This window comes from Rissa tridactyla, chromosome Z, assembly GCF_028500815.1.
Source record: "Rissa tridactyla isolate bRisTri1 chromosome Z, bRisTri1.patW.cur.20221130, whole genome shotgun sequence".
Lineage (NCBI taxonomy): Eukaryota > Metazoa > Chordata > Aves > Charadriiformes > Laridae > Rissa > Rissa tridactyla.
Window position 1 is genome coordinate 46,156,398 of NC_071497.1, and position 17,748 is coordinate 46,174,145.

A 17,748-nucleotide genomic window follows, 5' to 3' on the forward strand; every position below is an offset into this window, starting at 1 on the left:
CCAGTTTCCAGTGTGAAAATTCCAGTGTGAAATCTGTGCACCTCAGAAGTAGGAAACTTTAGGCAAGTTCTGTCTGAATACTTGTTTTCTTGGACTAATAGTTAAATTTGTTGCTTTGCTAGAAGATCATTCTATTTCATCTTAATGCCTACGTTTTGATTTGTTTTCTTTCCTGACTCTGAATTCACTGGGACTCTTCCTCAGGCTAGGAAATCTCAAAGTAGTCTGTATCAAAAGGAGGCCCACCTCTCCTATTGCCTGAAGGGTTTGCTCTGCACACAGAACAGGGATTCAGGGTTTTGGATCTGTGAACCTCACTACTTCCAAGGAAGGAAACCAAGGCATCGTTGACTTTCCTATTCGTAGGCAGCTGCATTTTTGTGTTTTGTTTTGATTTGAGGTGAACGTTATCTAATCACTTTTTTTTGCCCCAAATTTGCTTCCTTCCTTTCAGGAATCTACACATATTGTACGTCTAGAGAACTTTATTCTTGCTTTTCCTGAGTCACTGTAAGTCTGAAAGAACTCCATTACAGTCACAAACCAACAAAATAGCGAAATCCCCCAGTAACTTTCTCCCTAATTTGAACACATATAAAGTGACTATCGCTATTTGGAAACTTTTTTTTTCTTTGTGAACCCTTTTTTTTTTTTTAATGTGTTGTGACTAATTCATAAGGCTTTTCTATTGTTTTATAAGGCTGGAATAAATTTAATAAGTATTAAGTCTGGTTTCTTAAGCAAGAAGTGCTCTGTGATCACACTGTGTGCACGGCTGCCTTTCTTCACCCCTTGTAACTTTTAAACCCATTGACATGTGTTAGCCAAAGTTACAGAGAACAGAAATCTTAGGAGTAATTAGGTTCTGGCAGGTTTTGTGAGGAAGGTGGCTGGATAAAGGAGAAAATTGTTGCAAGTACGTTGGTGTAGGAAAAGGACGTGTCAAGAAAGTATTTGACAGAAGAGGATATACAAGGCCTGTATGCTTGTGCCTGACCACTAAAGAAATATGAACATCGTTACAGAACCCAGAGGCACAGTTTGTTAGCTTTTGTGTGCTTAGAGCTATTCCTCTAATTTAACCTTTGAAATAATGGTAGAGATTAATTCACGTCTTCACACTAAACTTGGTTGTCTTTTCTCATAATATACTGTGAGTAAATCAGAAGCTATGTACAGGATTAGCTGGATTAAATTCTGTAGCCCAAATTAGTCTTTGTTGCAGCGTTAGATAATCAGAATGATTTATTCATGAAAAGAGACAATTTCTGTTGTGGGTATATATTTGTGTATTAGTTGAAGGGGGTGAAGATTGAGTTTAATTCATTTTTTTAAGCACTGCTGGGAAATGCAGATAGAAAAGTTATCTCATTGATTTCTCATGCCAGTTGACTTAACAGTGATATGTTACTGTATTACTTACTATATATGGTTGTTCTAGGCTCTTCTTTTTTATTAGCATTTGAAACAGCACTGATTGAAATCTGTGTAACTGCTGGAATTTAGTAGGTCCAGCATGAGTAGAAGAAAAGTAAGAATAAGGAACAGCAGAATGTGTTCCCTTTTTAATTTTTTTTTTTCCTGATTTTCTGGGAGCCATACTTAGACCAGAAAATCCTGGTGTAAGGAAAACAAGATAAAGTTATTTCTAAAGAACTGTAATAAAAACAAGATACAGACATATGAAATGCATTCTTTTATCATGATCTGGTATAAGTGATTGAATTAAACTATAGATTTTCATGTCACAGACAAGTAGACAAATTTTTCTGAATAGAATCTGTTCCTCAAATAGCTGGCATCTTCTTGACATAATCTCTGCTCAGAATCACTAGAAGGGGAGTAATTGGAAAATGGCTATCGAACAAACATCTCAAATATTCCTGTGCAATATTAATAGATAATATTAGTGCCTTACCCACATGCGAAAATACAATGGCATTGTATGGTAGGTTGTGACCTTTCAGTAAAATTTTCACTTTTTCACTTTTTCTCTTCTTGTAAAAGCTGCATGCTCTTGAAAAAGAATATGGCCATATGAAATTAATTACTTCTATCTTTTGTCCATTTCTCTTTCCAATAATCTGCTAACTTCCCTACTTCTGATCATATCTATATCAAAGAGGGAATAATTTCAGCTAGGTTGAAATATAATTAACTGATGTGAAGTTGGACTTCCACTTGATATCTCCACATTTCCACTATTGCAACAACACATCATCAGCAGGGTAAAACTAATGAGACTCAAGGATAATGTCTTGTTAGAATGCCAGTGTTTGACATTTGTGAATGATAGAAAACTCCCTTTTTGGTCTGTTGCAGTACTGTTGCATGCAGTGCTGTCTAGACCAGAAATGATGAAAACCCAACAGAACTGAGGCCCATTAAAGGCAGGCTGAGGAATTGCATAAAGTGTTATTTCTGAAACCTCATAGAAGATTAAAAAACCCTAATTCTCCATAAAGAAGCATGATAAGCAATCCCGTAAGTCCACATAATGAATTAGAGAGAGAAGCTGACTAAAAGCAAGGAGAAATGGGATGATTGTAAAAGGAGTGTATCAAAGTCTGAATGGATGGTGCAGAAATCGGTATGATATCTCAGCGTTCAGATTTCTGGGGTTATAAATAATGAGGTTGCACTGAATGACATGAAATATTTTATAAAATAGGCTTATTTAAACAATTTTAGTTTTACTTGAACAAATATGGCAGGCTGTACTCAGGAACAAAGAATGTTGATCTCACTGTATTTCAAAAAAGAATTAGGGATGAAAATAGAGGAGTGGTTGAATATGATGTTCTTATATATTGCTGTGACAGAGAGAGTACAATGAGGGGAAACACGTGCAGCAGAGAGAAGGTATTACCTTCCTAAATGGTTGTCTGAATAGTCTTGTTGCTACAGAAAAATTGCTTTCAGTTCTACTGCTAACACAGGAAATAAAAAAAAGATCTGAAGGATCGATCAACTTATATAAAGCATACCTTATATTTATACTGCTTATTATACAGATTGAGGAAATGCAATCAGTTTGTCCTACTAGAATAGAAAAGCAAAACTAAACTGCTTTCACCTCACTAATGGCTTCTCTGTCACATTAAGTATTCGCATAAAGATAGAATAACTTATATAAAGAAATTACATATCAAGCTGAAATTATGTGTATGATCAGTAAAATGATTTCTGTTGTTACCTGTAATAGGAAGTCAGGCTTAGGTAAGTATGCGTGCTTTCAGAGGAAAAACCTGACATGTGAGCAAAATGTTGTTCTAGGAAGAAAGCTAACCAAAACAAACAAACAGACCAACTCGCCCTCAGTATATTTTAAATTTTGTGATTTATTGTTAGTACTAATTTTTTGGTTAGTTACAGTATGCTGAAGTAGGGTTTGATAGATTAAAGCTGTAAACTAATTGAAGTAGGGGCTTAATTTAGGAGACTGGGTGCTTTAAGGCTGTACAAAGAGCAGATGCAACAGTTGTAGTACTAAATGTCAGAACTTATCTCCTGTTTTTTAAGAAAGAATGCTTTAGGGCAATATAACCTTGCAGTAGAAGTATATCTCTCAAAACAAGGGGCCCAGGATTACTGAGGAATGCAGAGACTAGTCAAAGCTAACACTTTTGGTGCGCCAGCAAGAATAAAGAAGTAGAGCAGAGGCAGAGGCCTGCAGTTCACCCAGAAGTCACAACGATGAAGAGGAGTGGAGGAAGTAAACGACCACCAGATGTCTCTGAAGACCACCGAGAGACTCTAGTGGGCATGTGGGAGTGGGCAGTAACCTGTAATAATGAGTTAATGAATAAGTAATCATTTCTTGGAAAACTAGTGAATATGCATACATAGCATGTATGTAAACTGTACATCTAAATAAGTTGGCGCGCACATTAGGGGGACCAATCCCCTGTGCGCCTGGCGCTGCAATAAAGAACACCTGCTTAATAGTCACCAAGGCTACCGAGTCTTAACTTCGGCATTCACGGCATCAATGCTGATCTCTTTATTAAGAGCATGAACACTGGCCGTCAGTACTTATTTAATATTTGTGAGAAATTTTCCCTCCGCGCGCCCATATCCCTGAAAACACGGGGGTGGAGTTAGCAGATGCATTTCTCACCCAGTATAGAATCATTTAGGTTGGAAAAGACCCTTAATATCATCAGGTCCAACCATTAACCTGACACTGCCATGTCCACCACTAAACCATGTCTCTAAGTGCCACATCTTTTAAACCCCTCCAGGGATGATGGCTCCACCTGGGCAGCCTGTTCCAATGCTTGACAACCTTTTCGGTGAACAAATTTTTCCTAATATCCAACCTAAACCTCCCCTGCTGCAAGCTGAGGCCATTTCCTCTCGTCTGATCGCCTGTTACTTGGGAGAAGAGACCAACCCCCACCTCGCTACAACAGAGAGTGATATGGTCTCCCTCCCCTCAGCCTCCTTTTCTCCAGGCTTGAGCTTCTTTTTAAACTAAGTAACAAAGCCAAACTAAGATACGTGTTGTTCTGAGGCACATGTTTACTTGTTCATATTTTGGCTTTTTATTTTTCCCCATGTAGCCTTGATTTACTTCCAAGAATATTGGTCTCACAATCCGAAGATGGGACATAAAAAATAAAAATAATTAAAAAGAGATGGATTTCTTAACCTCTCAAATTCCAATGCTTACAGGTTAAAGAAATAGCGTGGGACTATAACTTCTTGTTTTGATCAATAATAAAATATCAGATCTTGAAGATCTGAATGGTCTATGGAAAACTATTACTAGCTGGTATTCCATTTGAAAAAAATAATAATTTAAGAACAATCTCTAAAGAGCAGAAAATTATTTTTTTCTTATTTGGAAGGAGCGTCCAGAGTTAATTTATCTATGATCTCCTGCAGTGCAACATCAGCTCCATTGATTCAGATCTTGTTACTCATTTAACTTGCTCTTGAAGATCAACAGAAACTTGGCCCACTGTATAAGCCCTGAGAAAAATTACATATGCTTTTAACTTTGAACTTGGTAACATTTCAACTAGCACGTTGAAAGTGAAGCTTCTGCTTAACCTTTAGATTTCAGTGGTCATTTACGTTAAGAGGAAGAAATGTTGCATTTGCAAGTCTGCAGTATTTCTCTGTCTCCAGCAAGACTGAAGATTTTAACACTGCATACGCTGCATATTAAGATGGAAAGTCAACATGTGTAAAACCTACTTGGATTAATAGACCACTAGAAAATTTGTTAGATGAGAGTTATTTTAGTTCCTTGGTAGAAGGGCTCTCTGTCTTTCTAGACTCCTCTTCCTTCAAAATAAAGGAAAAAAAAGTGTAATATTTTTGTTGCATGTGAATATATGCTAGCTACTAAATGCTTTAATAAAAGAGAAAATCTCTCCCCCCCCCCCCCCCTTTTTTTTTTAAGCTATGCTGTGGGGTAGTAAATGTGGGAAAGAATACACATTCATCTCACTCTTGCACACAGTACTCTAAAACCATCCTGATGGCAGCTGATGGCAATGGGTAGCCAGCAAAGAAAGAAAATGAAAAATCATAAAACATTAAAACCACCATTTCAAATTGAGATCATTAAACCAAGCTGTGGCCCAAATATTGTAGCAGTGTCCCAAACCACAATCTCTGTCTACTATAGAGTGGAAAAATGAACTAAAAAATAAAGGACATCTCTTGATTATATCTGGGGATGTTATACTGATAGTTTTTGTTTCTCCCTTCCCGCTGTAAACTACAAGTGTTGGAAAATGAGGTTTGAAATCCAAAAATTACATGTGTGTGTACTTGTCTATTTGTACCTGTTTATTTATGTGTATAGTTGTGTGTTTGTATCTGTACATGCTTACTTGTAGTGCCTGTGTATGTAATACTGCAAAAACAACTCTTTTGTGTTTGAAATTGACGAACATTTACATACATGTGGGTGCACTCTCACACATAATTTAACAAAAGGCAAATACAAAAAGATTATACTGTTTCATTTTGTAAAGAAGAAAACAAACATCTTGTGGTTCTCTTATGTTTTTTTAAGGGTAATCCATTAAATTTTATATAAGACCTGACTGTGAGGTCTTGTTTTCAAGAAGGTCTTTGCCAAAAATTTTGTGTTGCCAGTTACAATCTGGGTGGTGGTTTGGCCTGGTATTTTTACAATTGCGCTGCTTAGTCTTGCTTTGCTTACTGCTAGCTGATGTACTGTTTACTCTTCCTGCTGTTATCATAAATGAGGGGACTAATAATGATTAAAAGCTTAGAGAAAACATTTACTACAGCCTATGGGTGGTAGACAGAATAGGCTCAGGAAGAAAGATACAATCAAAGCTTATGGTTAAGTGGTTGGTGCACACCAGGATGGTATCAATTACTTATTTTAATTTGCAAAAATTTAATATTCAACATAATCTGCTGTTCCTATCCAGTTATCCAGACTACAACCGGGTAGCTTTTCATAACCATAGAAGAATGAACTATTAAAGCTCTACAATGATGCACTGCAAAACAAACAATATTTACTTATCTTTAGAATATAATGTGCTAACTACATGCTTGAGTCATTTAGTTACCCTGCTTTTTTCACCTTTCCTAATTTTCCTCTTCCAAAATGTTCTTTCACTTAGAAATTGAAACCAACCTTCATATACTTAACTTTTGTCTCTTTCTCTGATGGTCATTAGGAGATACTGGCAATAGCAGCAGTGTATACATTTTATGTACAGCTCAGCCAGTTGTTAGCTTCCCCTTCATTCGTTTTAAGGGTGGTTTGTTCATATTCAGTTCCTCCTGTACCCAAAATATGTAAACAAAGCAATCATAGATAATTATGTAGCTAATTTTGAAGTCTCTTAGTGTGTACTTTACCTCAGTAATAGAGGTTGATACCGTACCTCAACCAGGGGAGCTATACGGAGTGCTTATAATTCAGCAAAATTCAGTAGCCTTGCTGGTACTGAGCGGAGATTGACTTAAATGTTTGGATCTGCCTTTGAGCTTGCATTTGGTTCCAATTGAAAGAATTATCAAGAACAGCAACAACAAGCCAACAGAATTGAAGTTAACATAACTTCTCAGTAAAAGTTAAAAGGTTATTTGTTAATCAGTAACTTCTACTAAAATTATATATGGCCTGGGAATAGCAGCTTCCTATCCCCATTGTAGTGAATTATAAAATCTTAGAGGGTTTTGTGGTCTTTTCCCCTTGTTTTATGCATTCTCTTTTTATTTCTTTAGAAACAAACACACACTATTCATTATATCATTAGCTGACGGGACTGTTTCAAAAAATGAGGTGAAAAGGAATATGAACATGGTATTAGTAAAATACAATGACTTCCAAAATATATTACATTGTACTCCCCAGAAATTGAATTTATGGGCCTGACAATAGTACGAAGAAGAGGAAGAGGCAAGTATGTAATGCGTATGTCTGCATATTCTGTACTGAGATACATTCTGTATTTCACATTCTGTATTTCAGTGTCACTGTAAAAGTAAAAATGGTTAGAGATGTAAAACACGTTCAGTGATACCCACAAACTTGCTATTCACATAGTATGAAAACTTCTGTAGGTAAATATCTCATGATAAATTATGTTTTCACTGGCTGCTCTTGTAACCTCCTAATACTGAACAACCACTTTGAGTCCCTTCCTGTGATCCTCTATTTGCTGTGAAGAACCTGATGTAGCTTCCAAGCATGACTTTTGTTGGAGCATTTTGTAGGTTGTTTTTTTTTTTTCCCCGGTCAAATAAGGAAATGACCTGGGGTATGTAAGTGAAGTGCATAGACCCTAAAATATAAATGCTTAGAAAAATAGGAGCTCCATTAGTTCTCACAGCACTTTTAAAAAGAATAATTCCACTGGGGGGTTAGGAAACACTTTCAGTAGTTATTGCTCCAAAACAGACTGCTCTTCTCAGAAAGCTCTTTAAAGAGTAATAACCGAGGCTATGGGTGCAGAAATAAGTATGTGTATAAATTCAGGCCTTATAAACACAAAGAGCTTCATAAGGTAACACACAGAGCTGCTATTTAGCATTTAGCTTCCTAAGAAATGGGACAGAGCTGCAAGGTATCAGATCAAATACACTTTTTTTCCAAGCGTGCAGATGCAGAACCTCCCAAAAGAAGCTTTACTGAAATAATCAGTTCTATGCATCGTATGTAACAGCTGGAGATAAAATTTATTCATATAGGTACAAAAATGACAGTTGTCACTTTTGGTGTTATCTATTTCTTGTCCAGCAAAGATTTGCCCTTACTACAAGTTGGATTTAATATTATACTCACTCAGCTGGCATTTGGGCGTGTTTCGTGGCACTTTCACAAAAGATGAGAAAGCTGCTTTCACCCAGTGGTATTACCGTGTGGAGTGAAAAAGGCATGTTCAAGACCCCTCCAGATTATTTTGTTTCTTTTTAGTGTATCTTTTTGATGAAAACAGATTAACAATTAAACCTTGAAGTGTTGCTTGTTATACACTGTCAGTTGTCCTTTAATTGCAAAATTAAGTTTGATTTCCAGTGGGTAATAATGTAACAGATTTTTAAGAGACTAATAGATTTTTAGTATTCTAAGCAGCTTAGGCACAGGTTTTGAATGTATTTGCCAAGCGATTTTGCCACTGTCTTTGTTATGCATGATCAGTTTTCTTTCAAGGATAATAAGGTTTGGGGTTTTTTGTTTTGTGGTGTGGTGTTTGGTTTGTTTTGGCTTTTTTTTTGGTTGGTTTGTTTGTTTTTAACGGAACAAGTGTATTCTCCTCCTACTTCTGTTGTATTCAAAATTACTTACCCTTATTTTGTCATCTGTATTCTGTTCTCTACCTGCACCATGTCATCGAGAAACAGAGGCTACTTAGAAAAGATCAGCCTGAAGTAAGGTAACTTCAGAATAGGGATTTTGAATATAAAAATGCTACAGCACTTTTAATGTAACTTTTGCTGTCCCTGCTTATACTGTGTTTAGAGAGAGCATAATGTGCTATACATATTTTAATTAAGAGTGAATTCTGGAATACATTTGATGCTTGTATTTCACTAAAGAAAAATAATGCCAATAAGTGATGTTGTTAACGTGTGCTTGTGCTGTTTTGCATTTCCCCCCTTTGTTCCTTGGTTTGGTCTGTAATGACTGTAGATTTGGGTGGGTTTTTTTGTTTTCTTCTCATGTTAGTGAGCCCTTTCTGTAAAGCACCTTCTGCTTATGTATTACAATGCTGCATATTGCCACAATGTCTCTTGGGGTAACTTCTTAGTGGTAAGTGAGAATTCTATAAAATTCCTCTCTTGCTTTAAGGGAAATGAAAACGAAATTTCTGGTGTTCTTCCCAGTTGCACAGGAAGGTTTTAAAATATGACCCTGTCTGCTTGAAGCACTGATGTCCACTTCTTGACAAAATCCCATTTTAAAGTTTCGTGATATTTAAACTACTTTCGTGGTATGCTGTTGGCAATGGCAAAAGATATTTGTTAAAATGTAAACTTACATTATCACTAAGTGTTGACAAGATTTAATAACCCTTTTGTAGAATTCCTAGTGGTGGGATTCTACAGCAAAACAGTAAAATCCTTGTGGGGCATCTTGCATCATTCAGTTACCCTTTATAGTGTTTAAACACAGGAAAAAAAAAGGACGTTTAAGCAGATGTTACTAACTTAAAGAACTATAACCTATTAGAAAATGTATTTAGCTTTCACAGTTTGTGACAGACTCAAAGGCCATTTATTTGCAATAATCAGAAAAAAATCCTTCAGTGGGTTAGACACAACAATTTTAAAAAAAAAAAGTCCTGATTAGCAGAACTCGTTCTTATTATGTACTGGAAGAGCTGTGTAGAGAGTTTGGGGGCTTACTTAATTTTGCCATGGCTTGCAAATTTTCAGTTTGGTCACAATTAATATTTATTTTGACCATGAATACAATATCTGCAACTAAGCTGTAGCTAGTATCAATGTTTGACAATCATTACTACTTAAAACTAGATGTAAAACAAACAATACATTTCCAATTATAATCCTATTTTACATTGATATGTTTTATCGTGTCAGCACAGTTTTGTAGAAAAATAATTTATTTCAATCATTACAGCAGCCAGAGGCTGAAATAGCTGTCATTCATTGCTCTGGTTGTTAGTTACGATGAATGTTTGCCGTTAGTAACAAATTGTCACGCGCATACGCATACACACATGCACACACGCTCAAACAAAACCCCATGACACCTGATATTTCCCAGTGTAAAAAATACAGGACTCTCCTGCTGCCCAGTTTGAAGGACTTTCTGTTGCTTCTAATGACATCTTAGAGTGTGTCTCAAGTTTAATCCCCTTTTCTGTCAGATCCAGGCTGGATTATTGTATACTGTCTCCTAAAATTACTCATTAATCATTTGTTGTGAAGAATGCATTTTAAGGAAACGGAAATTTTCTGTATCTTGCTTTCATTTCATATTACCCACCCATAATTCATACCAAAGGTGTTTTATTAGTAACATGCTTGTTTACTGAGGATGAGGAAGACATACCCATGGAACAATACGGAAATCACTTGGTGCTTTAAGTAATTTTTCACTTCATTTTAGGATTATTTATTTTTTTCATTATGAGCCTGAGATTAGCTGTCAGTGTTGAACTCTATTTGTTCTATACTACGAAATGAAAGATTGATCTGAATTATTTTCCCAAAAAGGATATTTCTTAATGTCACATGGCACTTGGCCACGTAAGGGGACTGAGGTTCGCAGATGTAGACACTTAAGAAATACTTCTTTTCACAAGGACCTGATACCAAAGCTGGTTTTGCAGCCACAATTACATGAAACCCTCTTAGACTCATGCAAAGTTTTAGCATGGAATGAAGCCTGGGTCAGCCCCAGTCAAAATGCATGTCAGTGCCTTTTCTTCTCACTAGAAAAGGATATACATTCTGTGACTTCAGTGAATTGAAGGAAGAGTTACTCATAATCCAAATTATTCTGCACATCTTTTAACAGATAGGGTCATGTAAAATTTTTCATCCACCAGTACCCCCACGTCCTTCTCCACAGGGCTGCTCTCAATGCCTTTATCCCCCAGCCTGTATTGATGTTGAGGATTGCCCCATCCCAGGTGCAGGACCTTGCACTTGGCCTTGTCGAACTTCATGAGGTTCACATGGGCCCACCCCTCAAGCCTGTCGAGGCCCCTCTGGATGGCATCCCTTCCCTCCAGGGAATCAGCTGCACCACTGGCTGCAGAATGATGGACTCTTTTGTATCCCTTAAAAGCAAATCTTGCATTTATCTTTGCAATACCTCTTTTCAGTACACTTAACAGCAGAGAGTAAGGAAAAATTCTTGCCACAGAGGAGTACCTTGCCTGTATCTCTGAGAGAGGGGCATTAAGCAGAAGGTGGCTTGTAGAAGACCGATGCCTGCTTGATGACTGTTTATGCTAGGTCAGCCTCTGGTTTGTCCTGAAACAAAACAAACCAAGAAAGAAACCAAAGTATCTATCTGTACTAAAGAAATTACCTAGAATTTTAGAAACATTACCACTGTTATAAATTGGTATTAAAATTTAGAGATTTTAAAAATAGTAGGTTTAGAGTTTCTTCTGACCTTGCTCAAGGTCCTGTTACAGAAAGAAGAATCGCACCTGGATGTCAGTAAGCAAGACTAACTCGGTTAAAATATTCAGTAGCAGACTTGAAAAACTAAATACATTCAAGGATTAAAACTGCTTATTTTCTCCTAGGTTCCTTTCTGATGCTTAGTCTCATTCATGGGAAGAGTCTAATAAAGAAAGGGAAGAGTGTGTATTGCATGCCAGTGGCAATCCTTTCTCACAATAATGTAATCATTTAATTGATTAGGAGAGCGCTCAGATGATCAAAGAAGTGGAAGTGGATAAAGTGACTGTGCTGGAAAGAAAACAAGCTGAAGCAATCAAGCAGCTCTGGGAAGACCCAGGAATTCAAGAATGCTATGACAGACGGAGGGAGTTCCAGCTCTCAGACTCTGCTAAGTAGTACGTACGCTGCATAATTACAAGGACAAGCCAGACCTAATGAAGTTAATCATAGAATCATTTAGGTTGGAAAAGACCCTTAAAATCATCTAGTCCAAGTATTAACCTAACACTGCCACGTCCACCACTAAACCATTGTCCCTAACCACCACGTCTGCGTATCTTTTAAATACCTCCAGGGATGGTCACTCAACCTCTTCCCTGGGCATCCTGTTCCAATGATTGACAACCTTTTTGGTGAATAAGTTTTTCCTAATATCCAATCGAAACCTCCTCTGGCGCAACTTGAGGCCATTTCCTCTCGTCCTGTCACTTGTTACTTGGGAGAAGAGACTGACACCCACCTGGCTACAGCCTCCTTTCAGGCAGTTGTAGAGAGCAATAAGGTCTCCCCTCAGCCTCCTTTTCTCCAGGCTGAACAACCCCAGTTCCCTCAGCTGCTCCTCATAAAACTTGTTGTCTAGACCCTCCACCAGCTTCATTGCTCTTTTTTGGATGTGCTCCAGCACCTCAGTGTCTTTTCTGTCATGAAAGGCCCAAAGCTGAACACAGTATTCAAGGTGCAGCCTCACCAGTGCTGTGTACAGGGGGATGATCACTTCCCTGGATCATCCTGCTGGACACACTGTTTCTGATCCGAGCTAGGATGCTATTGGCCTTCTTGGCCACCTGGGCACACTGCCGGCTCATAATGAAGCGGTAGGTTCACTCTGATTTTATTAGCTGTACCTCTGCCTCTGATGGCCTGTGGTACACAAGAAATTTTAAGCTGGAGTGATGAAACAAACTAATGCTAGGGTTTCTGAACATACCGCAGTGATCATCCCGTCCAGTTCTGAGGTCAACACAGCTGGTACATAACTGAGTTTCCCTTGGGGGAAATCATGAAAAACAGCTGTACAAAATATATTGACAACAAGGCGCAAGTCAGACGGTTCAGTTACATGAAAAGTTTAGGATATAAATAAGAATGAAGATAAGTCTCTCCCCTAGTTTTCAAGGAATTTAATTGTGAAAAAAATCATTGTTTCATGAAAACAGAAAATTTACATTTCTGTTTCTGCCAAGGTTGAGAATTAACAGGGTTAAAATTCAGCAAGGAACATGAAGATTAGGCATTTATGGTAAACTTTAACTGAGAATGGTTACACATAGGCAATCTGTTCCTGTGTGTTAAGTGTTATCATTCTTGACAGGCATTTGTCTGCCTTGTTCTTAAATAATGCTACATTGCAGAAGAAGAATGCCACTTAATGGTCTACTGTAGCCTCATTTTCTAAGAAATCAGCCACAACTGAAAATCAGTTTCATTTTAAATTTTATTAAATCTTCCTTTTACTGTTAATTACTGTTGAGATCTCAATAAAAATTTGCTACAGTGCTGGAGAGGAGGAATTTTCTTAAGAGAAATCTTTTCTGAGTAAGCGGTAACATTCAGTGTGAGTGGTTTTGAGTTTGGAGCTCAAATGTGAGGGATCTTTGGGCAGCAAGGGGAGACTACGTCGACAGCCTCCCTCTTCCACCAGAGGAAAAGGAGGGAATTAGTGCTTAAATAAAGGAAGCTTTGTGCTATATGTTGTGTTGTATGATTTAGAAAACACCTTACGCTTTTTGTAGGCCTTGTTAGGGTTTTGGATGATCTGATGTTGCCTTCTAGTGGTGGGAAGAATGATTGCAGAGAGTAACGCCAGGCATCGGTTCTTTTTGTCTCGCTCACACACTGACCATTTATTGAGGCACAGGAATGTCATCCTAGAATTTCATCCCAGCCACGAAAAGCACAAGAACCTTGTGAAACTAAGGAGGGTAAAATTAAGAATGAGTGCGCGGGCAGGCGAGAAACTAAACGCAACATCTTTTATATTAAAAATATACAAGTTTGAAGCATTCATGTTTGCAGTGCTTTCTATTAATGACTTTTCTGAATTCTGTCCAGCAACCTTTCACATTTGTGTGCAATGTTAGCATCACGGATGAACTGGCAGGCGAAAGAGTACTGTTGGTAAACATTATGGCTAGGACTGGTATTTATACTTGTGTTCAAATCTTAATTCTGGTTTTTATTTTGGGGTAATAGCAAAGATTATTCAAATAAAATTAATCATTTTGGGTGGGGGCTGATTGTCTCTAAAACATTGAGGCATCATCTCTTTTGACTAGTATTATTCTGTCTGAAATACACATGTAGGTCTTAGTTAAAATAAAGGGTTTTATTGCTTTATGTCAGCAGCAATTGCGCTAAGGCTGTGGACTACTCAATTTCTGTTTAGCTGCTTTCGTGGGAACAGTTCTGTGATTGCTGATTAGTACTTTGATTTTGAATCTGTGTGATGAATTTATGATAGTGCCTTAATCTTGTTTCTGTTATACATTTAACTTTTCAGTTATCTTACTGACCTTGATCGTATTGCTATGCCCTCATTTGTGCCAACGCAGCAAGATATTCTTAGAGTCCGAGTGCCAACTACAGGAATTACCGAGTATCCTTTTGATTTAGAAAATACTATATTTAGGTAAGACCGCCTGACAAATGATTCACTGTATAATTATGAAAGCAGCTGTTACTTTTGCATTCAATGAATTTTGTATGTGTTTCCAGCCCTTCTAGTCTCCAAAGTTAATAGAGTAACTTGAGTGGTTTCAAAACATTCCTTTTGAAATTTACGTTAAATGAAAAAAGCTTTTAAATCCAAGCAGCCCAATGACAGTGTATTCTGAACTATTAGTTTAATTAAAAGCCTTGGATGGGGAGGTGCAGAGGCAAGGTATTTGTAGTAACATGAGTGCTGATACTGGAATGTAGTTCAATTCCATGTAGAGCCAACAGTTTCCGCCTCCTGACTGTAACTGTTTGGGAGAGAGGGCCCTAATAGATATGCTAAAGCCTTCAAGTGAGTTTACAACTTTCAGTGAGATAAAGTTAGGGAAAGGATTTGGAGACACCGAGGGAAGGAGGAGGATAAAAAAAAAGTGGAGGGTCACCACTATATAGATGCTCACATTTCTTCCTGCCATATAATATATAAAAACCAAAAATGTTCAGTGGCATTGAGAGAAACAAACGTACTCATAAAGTTGAAAGAAAATCTGAGAAGCACCTTAAAATTATCCTGTCTGCTACTAGACAAGCTGTTGCAACAGGTGGTGTTACCGATTTTCTAAGGGAAAGCTTTTTTTTTAATTTCAAAATTGCAGAATTCACACTGGCATGATTATAGATGCTGTTCCACAAAACCACCCATTTCATCATGAGGAAACACCTGCCTGCAGATACAACACAGAACCAGAATCCACTCTGATAGCACATAGTCAAACCAACTTAACTGTGATTTTGTTGTTTGTTTTTTTTCCTGGAAAATGGAATGTTATAGGGAACACTTTGACCTGGATAAAATGTGAGGGACTTAACTATCTGCAAAACCATATGAATTTGATGTGGAAATAAGACATTTGTGAGCATCTTGATTGTTCTGAGTAGTGAGATATGACTACACTGGGGGTTGTCTGGCGGGGAGCAAGGGAGATTTTGGAGTGTGTGGGTAACCAAAATTGAATTATGGTCACATCTGACTTTGCTGAAAATTTACCAGCACAGAAAAAAACCCAGCATTGTATTTTGTATTGTGCCTCAAGTGGCTTAGACAGTTGTAGTGGGTCTGGCTAGGATAAAGTTAATTTTCCTCATAGCAGATGATACGGTGCTGTGTTTTAGATTTGTAACGAAAACAGTTCTGATAACATACCAGTGTTTTAGCTTTTGCTGACTGGTGTTTTCACAGTGCCAAGGCCTTCTCTGTTTCTCTGCCCCCAGTGAACCAGTTGGGGATGCACATGAGGTTGGGAGGGGACACAGCCAGGCTGGTGACCTGAACTAACCCAAAGACATGTTTCGTGCCATTATAACATCATGATAGTGATACCAGCGAAAAGCGAGGGCTTTAGTTGAGAGGTTGTCTGTCTTTTGCTGGGGAACTGGTTGGGCATCAGTCTGCCCCTGGGAGATGGTTGAGTGAGCTTTTGCATCACTTGTTTTGTTTACTTTATCTGTTCTTCCACGTATCCTTCACTTAATAAAAAATATATATATTTATTTATTTATTTTCAATCTTGACCCCCAAATTTTCTTGCTTTTACTATTTCGTTCCTCTCTCCCATCCACCCACGGCAGTGAGCGAGCTGCTGCGCCGTGCTTAGCTGCCCACTGGGATTAACCCACAACAACGCTAAAGAACAGTGAAAGCTGTAGCGCTACAGTAAGTGGATCAAGTTTAAATATTAAACAGAAGATACAATGTTAAGATATACTTTTCACAGTTCAAGCTTACCTCAAGTAGGCGATCTATTATAAGGCCTTTGGATATACTTAAAGTGTCTTAGGAGAATGACTAATACGTTGACTGTATTTCTGTTTAACAGGATGGTGGATGTAGGTGGCCAAAGGTCAGAAAGAAGGAAGTGGATCCATTGTTTTGAAAGTGTTACTTCCATCATTTTCTTAGTTGCATTAAGTGAATATGATCAAGTCTTGGCAGAATGTGACAATGAGGTAAGGAGTGGCGTACCTAAGGTACAGAAAAAGATGTGTGCTTTTTAAGAAAGACAGCGTTCACATGTTTCCATAAATGCACTTGCAAGTACTAGAATTACATTGAGCACCTGATCAAGCAGTCTTGAAGTTGTATTAAATTAGCAGCCTGCCTGTAAAAGTGAACTCTACCTTAAAAGACAAAACATGATTTAAAAATGTTTTAAATCACTGAAGCCATGTCAAATGTTTGAGAATTTGAGTATCAGGAATATCTCTAAGCAAGTAAAACTACCTCACTCATCTGTAATTAGGTTTTTATTTGGTTGGTTTTTAAGTCTCTGATGCTTCAGAATTAACCTGTGCATTAATTAGGGAAAATTAAAACAAAATAACTTAAAATTTACCTCCTTCCCAAGGTTAGGAAACTTAAGATGAGTTCTCCCATCTGTTCTAGAGTACCATCATCATCAGTAGCCAGGTGTTGTAGAGAATGATGTAAAAAAGAAAACAGCAGGTAATTAGGGAAAAGCATATTAGTGGAACTGCATTACTTTTGGTAGTGGTGGCTTTACATCCTGCAGCATGAGGATTCCTTCAAATGTCCTTCAAAAATGCTTAATAGCATTTGAACTCTGAAGACCCAAAGCCCTTACAGATCACTTTCTCAAGATCTATTTGAACTGTGAAAAGCATACCCTACTTCCCTGGCTGAAGTGTCACAACATCCATGTACTTGAGATAGAGTTTTCAAAGTTCCCTGTTATCTTTTGATGCATGAACAACGTCGGTAACTGTAATCTTCCTTTTCCTTTCAGTATCTTGAACATTTTGTTATACTCACTTTGGACATTAGGAAATAAATAACAATGTGACTGCCATCACAAGATTATGCCCAGGAGCTCCAAACAGCAGTCTCTGAATGTGGTGTTCCTTAGATCTGTCTAGAAATGGATGGACTTTATTACTAGTATAGATGAGTACATATGCTCTTGTCCTTAATCTGTGTTACAGTATGTTAATATCAGATACTTGACCTGACGCACCCTACTTCAGCTCTCACTCTGACATCAAAGGCAGCTTTCATAGAGCAGCAGCCCATGGCTGCTCACCAACTCATACAGAATTCAAATGATTTCTATTATTAAGGCTCACCTTGATTTCACATGCCATCATGCCATTCATAGCAGTGATCCAAAACCCAGCGGCGAATAG

General features: G+C 37.7%; 1 protein-coding gene and 1 long non-coding RNA gene across 4 annotated transcripts in view; one reads left to right on the forward strand and one right to left on the reverse strand.

Annotated features, from left to right (window-relative positions):
• The window catches only part of LOC128902783 (guanine nucleotide-binding protein subunit alpha-14), an 84,394-nt gene that overhangs the window by 60,928 nt on the left and 5,718 nt on the right, over positions 1-17,748 (forward strand). For all 3 annotated transcript variants that reach the window (XM_054186322.1, XM_054186323.1, XM_054186324.1), the window contains 3 exons: positions 11,854-12,008; positions 14,393-14,521; positions 16,425-16,554. In XM_054186322.1, coding sequence (XP_054042297.1) covers positions 11,854-12,008; positions 14,393-14,521; positions 16,425-16,554 — 414 coding nt within the window. The remainder of the gene's footprint in view (positions 1-11,853; positions 12,009-14,392; positions 14,522-16,424; positions 16,555-17,748) is intronic.
• LOC128902784 (uncharacterized) lies at positions 12,005-17,028 on the reverse strand. Its single transcript, XR_008463883.1, has 3 exons — positions 16,941-17,028; positions 16,334-16,570; positions 12,005-13,805 (listed from the first exon to the last, which is right to left on the reverse strand). It is a non-coding gene; the product is annotated as an uncharacterized LOC128902784 (long non-coding RNA).